This window comes from Heterocephalus glaber, unplaced genomic scaffold (assembly GCF_053883595.1).
Source record: "Heterocephalus glaber isolate CG9 unplaced genomic scaffold, H.glaber_assembly_v1.0 deba00000071, whole genome shotgun sequence".
Taxonomy (NCBI): domain Eukaryota; kingdom Metazoa; phylum Chordata; class Mammalia; order Rodentia; family Bathyergidae; genus Heterocephalus; species Heterocephalus glaber.
The window spans coordinates 3,521,035-3,531,427 of NW_028258137.1; the positions used below are offsets into that span (position 1 = coordinate 3,521,035).

Genomic DNA, 10,393 nt, shown 5'->3' on the forward strand with positions numbered 1-10,393 from the left:
TTTTTATTTTTTGAGACAGTCTTACTAAGTTACTAAGCTGCCTAGACTGGGCTCAAACTTGCAGTCCTCCTGGCTCAGCCTCTCAGAGTGCTAGGATTAGAGGTGTGCACCACCACTCCGACTATCTGGCTTCTTTTTTTGGGTTTGTATTGTGTCCATATGACTGTTCTGTATTGAGGCATGGGGTCATGCTTAACCTTTTTCAGAGCCACATAACACTCCACAGTGAGAATCCTGTGGTTTGCTTCTAACTCTGCTGCTTGGGCACGGACAGGGTGCTCCACGCCTTTTGGACACAGCACTTGCCCCGTGGCTCCGGGTGGGTCTAACATCCACTGGCTAGAGTGCTGCTGAGCCGCAGCTCTGTGTTCCAGTGTCACGAAGCTGCTGTGTCCATCTACTGTAGCCTGCGCCCGCGGAGCCTGTCCCACTGGGCCCTGGTCTCTGTGCTGTCCTTGCTGGCCTGCTGCCTCGTCTACTCACTGACAGGTGGGCACTGCCTGGGGTTGGTGGGGGCAGAGGAGGAAGAGCAGGGCGGTGCATGGTGCCCTGCGTTCTGAGGGCCTTCACTGGTTGCTTCCTCAGCACCCACAGGAAAAGGCCCCAGTCCATAGTGGGGAAGCTGAGGCCAGAGGGTCTGGGGCTCAAACACAGCCTCACACGGGAAGGGCAAAGCTGAGACCTGAGTCTGGCTGCCCACCCCGCCCAGTGTTTTGGGGGACAGCCTGGTGGTGTCACATCCGGGTGGTGCATTACAACGTGGTGCTCCCTGCTTTGTGAGGAGGCTGGGGCTCTCAAAGGTGACGAAAGTCTCAGCAAGGGGTGTGACATACCCGAGGTCACACAGTACATCAGCAGCGCAGACAGGGCATGGGCTGACTTCCGGGCGGCCGCTGTCCAGCCTGGCTGTGCTTTCCTTCATTGGGCTCTTCTCCAGGAAGGGCCTTGGGCTGCCAGCAGTCTCCAGGGCACCTTGGGCTCTGAGGTCCCAGAGAAGCTTGCTGGGGGACCTCTTCCCAGCAGGGAGGTCCTGAGGCTCTGCAGCCCGGGCCAGAGCTGTATGTCTGCAACCGCACGGCACCTCCTGACATCCCTGATGCTGGGCCAGCAGGATCATGGGACTCTTGGGCCCTGGGAGAAGCCAGAGGTGACGATGCTTCAGGACAGCTGGGGATGGGGGTGACTGAGACAGCGCTGTACCGGGCCCCGGGGACGGGCAAGCTGGCCAGTCCTGTGTGACTGGCTCTGTGATTCTGGGCGATGGTTGACGCCCCAGCTCTTGGTCTGGCCCATTTGGAAAGTGGGTGCCCAGGCAGCTGCTCTCTGTAGCTGCTGTGGAGCGAGGTGGACAGCCAGGAGGTGCATTTGGTTCCCAAGTGCTGCATCTCTGCCAGGCCACTGTCACTCTAAAGAAGCTCTGTGAGCAGTGTGCAGGAGGCCCAGCCCAAGGCAGTGGCCTGCAGGCTTGGGAAAGGACAGCCACGGGAAACAGCAGGACGGGTCCCGCGCAGGACCTTCTGCCAGCCTGAAGGAAGTCCGTGGGGGCTGTAAGTGCACTGGGGCAGTGGCGACGGTTTCCAGAGGGAGCTCCCTGGCCTCCATCTTTCCCCTCTGCAGGGGTTTATGGCTTCCTGACCTTCGGGACGGAAGTTTCCGCTGACATCTTGATGTCCTACCCGGGCAACAACACAGCCATCATCACTGCCCGGGTCTTCTTTGCCGTCTCCATCGTGACCATCTACCCCATCGTGCTCTTCCTGGGGAGGTGAGCCCTGCCGAGGGCGGAGGGGGTTCCCCCGCCACACAGGGTGCTTCTGGGCCTCCTGTGGCAGGCGGTAGCTCGATGCAGGGCTGTCCTCAGCTCTGAGGACCGGGGGAAACAGGCACGGAGAACTTAGGCGGTTTGCCTGAAGCTGGCCACGCACTGCCCTCCCCGGCCTCTCCATGCTGCCAGCAGCCCAGGCCTGGTGGTGGTGGAGTGGCTGAGGGTGTAGGGCAGGAGGCCCGCTGGGTAGGGGTAGGGGCTGGGGAGGGCTGGCTGCTGCTTGATCCCCCTGTGTGCCTGTGACCCGGTGGCCTGCAGGTCCGTAATACAGGACTTCTGGAGGTGGAGCTGCTGTGGGGCGCAGGGGCCACTGGTGCTGGCCGACCCCTCGGGGCCGTGGGTTCGGGTGCCACTGACTGCCCTGTGGGTGGCTGTGTCGCTCGCTATGGTCCTGTTCCTGCCCGACCTCAGCAGCATCATCGGTATTATCGGCGGTGTGAGCGCCTTCTTCATCTTCATCTTCCCAGGTGAGTGGTGCAGTCCGGCATCCTGCCTACCGGTTCTGGCCGGCTGGGCCCTCCATGGAGCCCTGTGCTGGACAGAGGTGGGAGCCTGGGGTGGGTGCCTGGTCACCGAGGTGGGCCCACGCTGGGCCCTCCGTACCCGCTCTGGTGGAGCTGCTCAGCAGCCCTCTGTGGGCCCACCTGTGTGAGATGTAATCCAAAGCTACAGTAAAAGTAGACATTTAAAAAATTTTATCCCACTGAAGGACACATTGCCGCGAATCCCTCAGATTACTGCCCTCACTTCCAACACTTACCCATCCTTCCTGGCACTTCCCGAAGCCGCTCTGGAAGTGCTCTCTGGTGTCTGTAGTTGTATCGTCATGGCTGCCTCGAGGTCCTGAACTGATTCAAAATGTTTCCCTCTCGTGGTCGTTTTGGCTTTGGGGAAGAGAAGAAGCCACACAGTGCCAGATCTTGGGAGTAAGGTGGATGAAGACACAGCCATGTTTTTACAAGCCAGCTTCTCCATTGGATGGCACTCGGTAGCCGAAGTCACATATTTCTGATCACACTTGTAAAACACTCAGGAAAGAGTTGCCGGCCTCTGGCTGAGTGCTTACGGGGTGCTGGCCCCCCAGGCCTCTAACCACAGGCTGTGCCACCCAGCCAGGGCTGAGCAGGGGTGGGCGGGGGACGCCTTCGCCAAAGGCCTTGTGGTCTCCCGCGTCCCCTGCGGGATGTTGGTGGCTCTCGGCCACAGCTCTCCCTTCCCTTGGTCTGCTAAGGAGGGCAGAGTGACCCTGTGTCTCCTCCCCAGGTTTGTGCCTCATCTATGCTGTGGATGTCGAGCCCATAAGACCAAGAGTCAAGTGAGTGTCCCCAGGGTGGGGGTGGCGTTGTGGCTGGGAGTGAGGCTGCTCCTGTCCTGTAGATAAGGGACAGAAGGCTGCCCTGGGAGGTGGCATCTGGGCGGTTGGGACACCCGGCCAGCCACGCTCAGGCCTGAGTTCTGTCCGTCGACACCTTCGGCCCTGAGTGGTCATCTGTGGCTGGAACTTTCTGTGGATCTGGCTTGGGGAGCCCATGAGTGGCGCATCTTCCTCCCATCTCATTACCTGGTTCAGACTAGGGCAGGATCGTGTGTGTGGAGGCCTCGAGCACCAGAGCCCAGCTGATGTGTTGTCATGGTAGCAGGCTTGCTGGGGTCCTGTCTCTCCACCCCTCTGGGAGTCTCCCTACCCTGTGGATGGGGCGAGGGCAGGAACCTGCTGAGTCAGGGGCTCAGCCTAGGCCCCTGGATCTGAGCTCCTACGCTGCCCGCCTCCCACATTCCCTTCTGCAGATGTGGAAGCAGAGGCCAGGACAGAGAGGGTGTGTTAGTTTTTTGGGGGTACCGGGCATCAAACTCAGGACCTTGCGGTTTGGAAGCAGGCAGCGGCACCACTGAGCTAAATCCCCGGCCCAGCTATTAGTTTTCTGGGGCCACTGTCACAAATCACCACCAGCTGGGGACTTAAGGCAACAGAAATTGGCTGTCCTCTTCTGGAGGCTGGAGGCCAGAGGCTGAAGTGAGGCTGTCCCTGCTGCTGGAGCTCCTGGGCTTTTGGCTGCATGGTTCCAGAATGATCGCCTCAGTCTTCCACTTCATTACCAATCTGCAAGGACCTGTCACCAAATGACATCACTCTCAAGTGCCAGGCAAGGGGAATCTGGGGGCGCTTCAGTCCCCTGCAGATGCTCTGAGGCCACAGCAGCATGGACCTGGGTCCCAGGCGCAGGCCTGCACCCCACGTCCTCTGGCCCCAAGCTCCACCGTGCCCAAGCCTGTTTCTCCAAAAGTGCAGCCATGGTGTGGTTCCCAACTGGACTGAGAAGGGTGTTGTTCTGGACACCCCCAAACTTTGCTTGGGCTCCCAGCTGTGCCCCAAAGAGACTTCTACATCCCCTGGAGTGCTGCTTGAAAAAAAAATTTTTTTTGTCAGTATTGAGAGTTGAACCCAGAGCCTTGGACCGAGGTACATCCTCAGCCCTTTTTTATTTTGAGACAGGGTCTTGCTAAGTTGGCAAGTTGTTCAGGCTGGGATCAAACTTGGGATCCTCCTGCCCCAGCCTCCAGGGGGATGAGCTTACAGGTGTGTACCTCTGTGCCCAGTTCTCCTCAGACCCTGGCTGTGTGGGCTTTGTCCCAGGACGCAGCTCATCACAGTGGTTACCCGTGAGCCTTTAAGAATTTCCTGGAATTTCCCTCAGTCCTTCTGCTCCCCGTGGTGTGGTTTCAAGGGGCACTGTGGCCAGGTCCCCTCTGTCTTGTGGGACCCTGAGCAGCCACGTGACAGCCGGTGCGGTGCTGGGGACCAGACACCCCCATCACATGGGTTCCCTGCCTCGCTAACGGGGCCAGCAGTCCCTCCGGCAGCCCTGCCATTTGGTGGAAATTCTCATTGGTGTCCTCTTCTCGGTTGCATCTGCTTACTCCAGGAAGCTTGGGCCTGTGGCCTCGGTGGCTGTCAGTCCCTGCTGGCCCTGCTCCTCCACCCTCTCCACCCATCTGCCAGATGTGCATGTAGTAAGCAATAGAGCAGGGTTTTAAAAAGGCTCAAGTCGGGCCGGGGATTTAGCTCAGTGGTTCCACCGCCTGCCTCCCTGCCTCGCAGGTGTAAGGACCGGAGTTCAATCCCCAGTCCCCCCAAAAAAAGGAGCTGCTGTGGGTTGGACAGCACAGGCTTTCTCCGCACGCTGACCCCTGGGGCGGAGGTGGAGGCCTCCAGTGCAGGCTGGCTGATGGGCTTTGTGCCTTGGCAGGTGCTTCCTGGAGGCCTGGGGTGTGGTCTCGGCGCTGCTGGGCACCTTCATCTTCGGGCAGAGCACGGTGGCCACCATCCTGGAGCTGCTCTGAGGGCCCCCGCCGGCGTCTGGCTTAAGAGGAGACTGGTGTGGCTGCTGTTAGCGTGAAGATGCCAGGGCACGGCACCACCGCTCCCCGGCTCACCGGGCTCTGCCTCCCTCGGGGTTCTGGGTGCACCAACTCGAAGTGGCTGCTGCCCATAATTGGAATGTGGCAGGGCTGTGTGCTCCCTCTGGAGGCCCCTTCTTGCCCCTTCTTCCTTCTCTTTCCTGCCGGGATCCTGGGGTCACCTGACTCATTGGTTTCCCTCCAGTCTCTGGTTTCATCTTCACGTGGCTGCCTCCCTGGATGTCTGTGTTCAGATTTCCCTCTTGCTGTGACAGTGCTGGACATTCAGTTAGGCCGCAGCCTAATTTAGTGTGTTGGCATCTGGACTTGATTGTATCTCATCTTAATTAAGATGTGCAAGAGTCCAGTTTCCAAGTAGGGCCATGTTCTCTGGGTCCAGGGCTTAGGGCTTCAACTTCTCTTCCTGTGGGTACAGCTCAGCCCTTAATAGGGTGGGGGTGAGGCCCAGAGAACCAGGCTTTGGAGTATTGGGATCAAAGCTACCAGCTGAGCACCTTGGGTGGGGGCACAAAAGGGAATCTAGGGTGTGTCCCTTGCAGTGGCAGTGGTCTCAAGCTATGGTCACAATCCCGTCTAGACCAACAGAGCCCAGTGTGATGGTTTAGATCTAAAATGTACCCCCAAAGTCTTGGGGCCCCATGCTTGCCAGTAGATTCATCCACTGGTGAGATCATGGCTGAACGTGGTGGTAGGAGGTGGGGCCTGGTTGGAGGTCACCGGGGATGTGACCTGGAAGGGTGGATTCTTGTCCCCAGCTCCTCCCTTCTCTCCCTGCTTCCTGGCTGCCATGGGTCGAGCCTCTCCCCTCTGCCGGGCTGTTTCTGTCTTGGAGCCAGCCAGCCATGAACTAAACCCTCTAAAACCGTGAGTCCAAATAAACCTGTCCTCCTCTAAGCTGTATCAGGTATTGTGTCCTAGTGACAGAAAAATGACTGATAGAGACAGGAGACGACTGCCCAGGACAGGCCTGTGCCCTTTCTTCCACTCACTGCACCGAAAGCCTAGAACCCGAGTGGATCATGGGCCCTGTAGCTCTCGCCTGACCCCTCCCTGACACTGTGCAGTTGTCACACCTGCCACAGTGTGAGAGGGCACAGAGGGTCATCCCCAGGGCCTCGGAAAGCGGAGTAGTGGGAGTGGGAAAGGTCCCGTGTCCTGCCTTTAACCCCGCCTGGGGCCGTGTCCTGGATGTTGGTAGACTTGGGCCGCCTTTTCTACCTCGGATTCACCCTCTTAGAAGCCAGCAAGGTGACAGCCAGGGAGAGTAGAGCTGACGTTCCCGACACTTTCTATCATGCATCGCCTTCCTGTTTATGTCCTGTGCTGTGTCTGGGACCATGTGAGGTTAGGAGTGATAGGCTCAGACTTTTCTTTCCAGCCCATCCACATGCATGCATTTGAAAAATGGCGATGTAATTTGCATGCCCTAAAATCTGCCCCTTTACAGTGCACTGCTCAGTGGTTTCCAGTATGGTCACAGGGTTGTGTAGCCACTCCCACTGTCTGTTCCCAGCATGCTTTCATCACCCCTAGAAGAGCCCTTAGTATCAGTCACTGCCCAAGTCCCCTGTCCTCAGCCCCAGGCAGCAAGAGTCTGCTTTCAGCCTCTGAGGTTTACCTGCCTCAGCTGCCTCCTGTAGATAAACTCAGGTGGCACAAGGTCCTGTGTGTGGCTCCCTGTATGTCACGTGATGCTTTCAGATGTATGCATTTTGCAGGTGAAAGCCACTGAGGCCTGGCAAAGCCGAGCCTGCCTGTCCTGCAAGGCACAGAGCTGAGATCAGAGTTGGTTTGGGGCTGAATTTCGTTGTCCACACTCCATGCCGAGGAGGCACTGTGGGCTGGACCAGTGTGCCTGGCCCGGGGGAGGAGAGGCGTCCTCTGCCAGCCTCCATCCTGGCCACAGCGGCAGGGGCATGCACTGTGCAGTGGCCAGCATCCTGCCAGGTGAGGCTCTGGGGAGCTGGGGCCATGCAGGCAGAGTTGCTTCAATGGAGTTTTATCATCTCAGCATGGGCTGGGGGCAGGCAGTCTTTCATTCATTATTGATCCCCGTCTGCTTCCTGAAAGGCTTTTCGGTGCCAGCAGGGAGGGCTGGGCAGTGCTGGGGCCAGTCAGGGGGTTCCCAGAATGACAACTGCGCAGGCGGATCCTGCCCCAAGGAGGCCGTGGAGTCTTGGAGTCGGGAAATTGATGTTTCCTAACAGTGCCTTAGCAGCAGCCAGAGCAGGCTTACTGTGTGATGTGTGTTTTTTAAGACAGAGTGCTGGTGACCCTCAAACAGCTGGCGCACAGCCTTGCACACGGTGGGGACCCAGACAGCTTTGTTTCAGGAAGCCTAGGATCAGCTTGGCAGAGGAACATCAGGGTTCCTTGCACCCGAGAGCAAAGGGCCATTGTGAGGATCTGAGGGCTCACCCAGACGCAGGAAAGCGCACCAGGACGAAAGGGGCCCAGCTGTGAATGCTGAGAGGGAGGCTGAGGGCTCTTTTAGGCACAGCCGAATGTTCCCTGTAGGGCAGAGGTTTCTGTCTTGACTGTGAGCCGCACATTAACCATTGCACCGCAGGGACAAGGCCTGGTGTCAGGAATGTAGGGCTCTGCTCTCCGGCCTAGGGGAGGGACTGTCCTGCTCCAGGCACCTCATAGCTCCCTCAAGGCCTGGACTGTGGCCACACGTGGGGAGGACACGTGTGATGTCTTCAGGCAGGTCGTGTGCAGGGCTTCAGTGTGCGCACTGGGGCAGGGGGAGCTGAGTGTCCTCTCTGCCGCTTTCCAGCTGTGTCTTTGGTGAAGGCCCTGCTCTCCGTGCACGGTGCCTGTGCCTAGGTCGCCAGCACATGCTGTTCCTGGTCTCAGCGTCCTGCCTCTGGCCATAGCTTCCATCCTCTGTGTCCTCATCTGGGACTAAGCTGAGGACAGCCCCTCCCTCCAAGGCCAGCCCTGAGGATGAGCAGAGGGCCACCTGCAGTGCCCTTGGCAGGGAGCCTCGCCTGCCATGAGCTCCAGGTCAGTGCGGACAATTCTGCCTGGGTGGAGAGACCCCTGTCTGTCTCTGCTCACTACTCCCAGAATGGCCAGGTGACATCTTACACGGGAAGGACCTGAGCTACCTTGGGCATCGTGGGCTGGTGGGCACCACTGCTCCAGGGGCGCCTGTCCACAGGCTCGGTGGCCCAGCCTGGTACTGCTGGCCCTGCAACCCCGAGTCATCACCATGTGCCTCCCGCAGGCATCCTGGGCTTGGTATGGGGCCCCGAGAGGATGTAGATGGGGCAGCTGCACACAGGTGGAGCTTGCTGTGGGTGAGTTGATGGGATTTTGAAAACTGCAGTGAAATTTGTGACAGCAGATTGGCCACTCTAGGTGTGCGATCTGGGGTATCTGGTATATAAGGTGCTACAGCCCTGTCCCCTCTGGCTCAAAACCTGTCCATCAGCCCAGTAGCCCGGGGTGCCCCATCAACTGCCTATCTGTGGAGCTACCCGGCAGGGACATTTCCTGAAAGTGCAGTCATATGTCACGGACACCTTGTTCAGCAGGCCCACCCAGTGTGCCGAGTTGCCACGCGCCAGGCCTTTTTAGGGTTGAATGTAGTCACCCCGGTGAGCCCACAGGGCGTGGGTTCCAGGGCCCACCGACCTCGAGTCTTCATGTACAGCGGTGTGGTGTCTGCCTGTAGCCTGCATCTCCGTAAAATGACCTGCAGCACCTGATGCAGTGCATGGTCACGAGGCTGCAGTGCGCAGGGAGTGATGGCTTGGAAAGTGCCCTGCACCGGGTCAGCACAGATGGACACTGCGGGCCTCGATGGACCTGACTGCAAAGTTCAGGTCAGCAACCACGGGGTGATTATTTTATTCTCACCCATGCCTGGTCGAACCCACAGCTGCAGAACCCGTGGGCACGGAGGACCAGGGTGGGCACAGCAGTCCACTGTGCCTTGCGTGTCTGTCACTGGCTGGTGAATGGGAACCTGGGCTGCGGACACAGGGCCGAAGCGCTTGTGTGGAGGTGCTCTGCATTCTGTGGGGTGCAGCGGCCCTTCAGGACTTCTGTTGGTAGCTGGTGTGGATAGTAATGTGGAGCCAGGTGTTGGTGCCATATGGCGGGTAGGTGAGCACAGGGATAGGGTCGATGGGTCTGGGTTTAGATATGACCTGGGCTACTCATGTGCTGTGTGACATCTGATGAGGTGCTGGCCCTCTCTGTCTCACCCCTCCTGATGGGCACAGGATGGCTCAGTGTGTGTCCCAGGTGAAGGCCTTCATGGGCCACGTTAGTGCCCAGCACTGGAGCAGGGATCAAGGGTTAGCTATGTCAGGTACAGTCGAGACCTGTACTTGGTGAGCCACTCCCACCTGCAGCAATGCCAACCCGGGAGAGGGGCAGGTGGGTATGGGGACACAGGGGGCCCCAGTGGGGCCACTCAGTTGTACCCCAAAGAGCCCCAGCTCCTGAGAATGATTTTTTTTTTTTGGTACTGGCAATCAAACTCGGGACCTGGCCCTTGCGAGGCAGGCGGCAGAAGCGCTGAGCTAAATCCCTGGCCCCAAGAATATGAATTTTAAGTCGAGTTGCCAGGGAAAGCGGCAGACAGCATGTTCTGGCCTTTCAGGCACTGCAAGGAGGTGGCAGGAGGTGGGGGTGCTGATCAAGGGAGCGGGGGCTTCCAGGTAAGCTGAGGGGCAGGAGCGAGGCAGGGCCGACTGCAGCAGTGCGGCCCGACTGATGAGCTCCCCGGGCTCCCCAGGACCTGCCCGCGACTTCCCTCCCCCCAGTCCTCCCATCCTGTTACCCTCACGGGGAGGGACTTGCTGCTCTCGCCGCCTCTTTGTGCCCTGAGACTTCTGTGGCAGTCTGTCCTGCTAACAGGACAGAAAGATGGGAGAGGAAGCCACAGAGCTTCCGGAACAGCACTTGGGATGGGATGGAAGTGCAGTCGTGGCCCCTGTGTTGTGGGAATAGAATTCCGGCTGCGTGGCAGAGGATGACACCGGCCAGTCTCAGGGACCCCTGGACTCAGAGCTGTCACCACCCCCGTCACGAGGAGGACACCAAGGCCTGGGAGGCCCAGTTCGACTTCCACGGTAAAGGAGGGGCTGTCCTGACTCCGAGATGCCCAGGCCCCCAACGCCGACAGCTTCA

General features: G+C 59.0%; 1 protein-coding gene across 3 annotated transcripts in view; it reads left to right on the forward strand.

The window, feature by feature from the left end:
* The window catches only part of Slc38a8 (solute carrier family 38 member 8), a 29,643-nt gene extending 19,303 nt beyond the window's left edge, over window positions 1-10,340 (forward strand). Inside the window, exons 7-13 of one of the 3 annotated variants that reach the window (XR_002394249.2) lie at window positions 375-489; window positions 1,618-1,765; window positions 2,084-2,292; window positions 3,089-3,140; window positions 5,074-7,192; window positions 8,025-9,078; window positions 9,864-10,340. Coding sequence is in view for 1 of the 3 variants with exons in the window: in XM_021256651.2 (XP_021112310.1) it covers window positions 375-489; window positions 1,618-1,765; window positions 2,084-2,292; window positions 3,089-3,140; window positions 5,074-5,167 (618 nt within the window). In the remaining 2 variants the exon portion in view is untranslated. Of the gene's footprint in view, window positions 1-374; window positions 490-1,617; window positions 1,766-2,083; window positions 2,293-3,088; window positions 3,141-5,073; window positions 7,196-8,024 lie in introns of those variants that run through there. The other 2 variants (XR_015447794.1, XM_021256651.2) reach the window with 2 other exon arrangements.
* The last annotated feature ends 53 nt before the right edge of the window (window positions 10,341-10,393 follow it).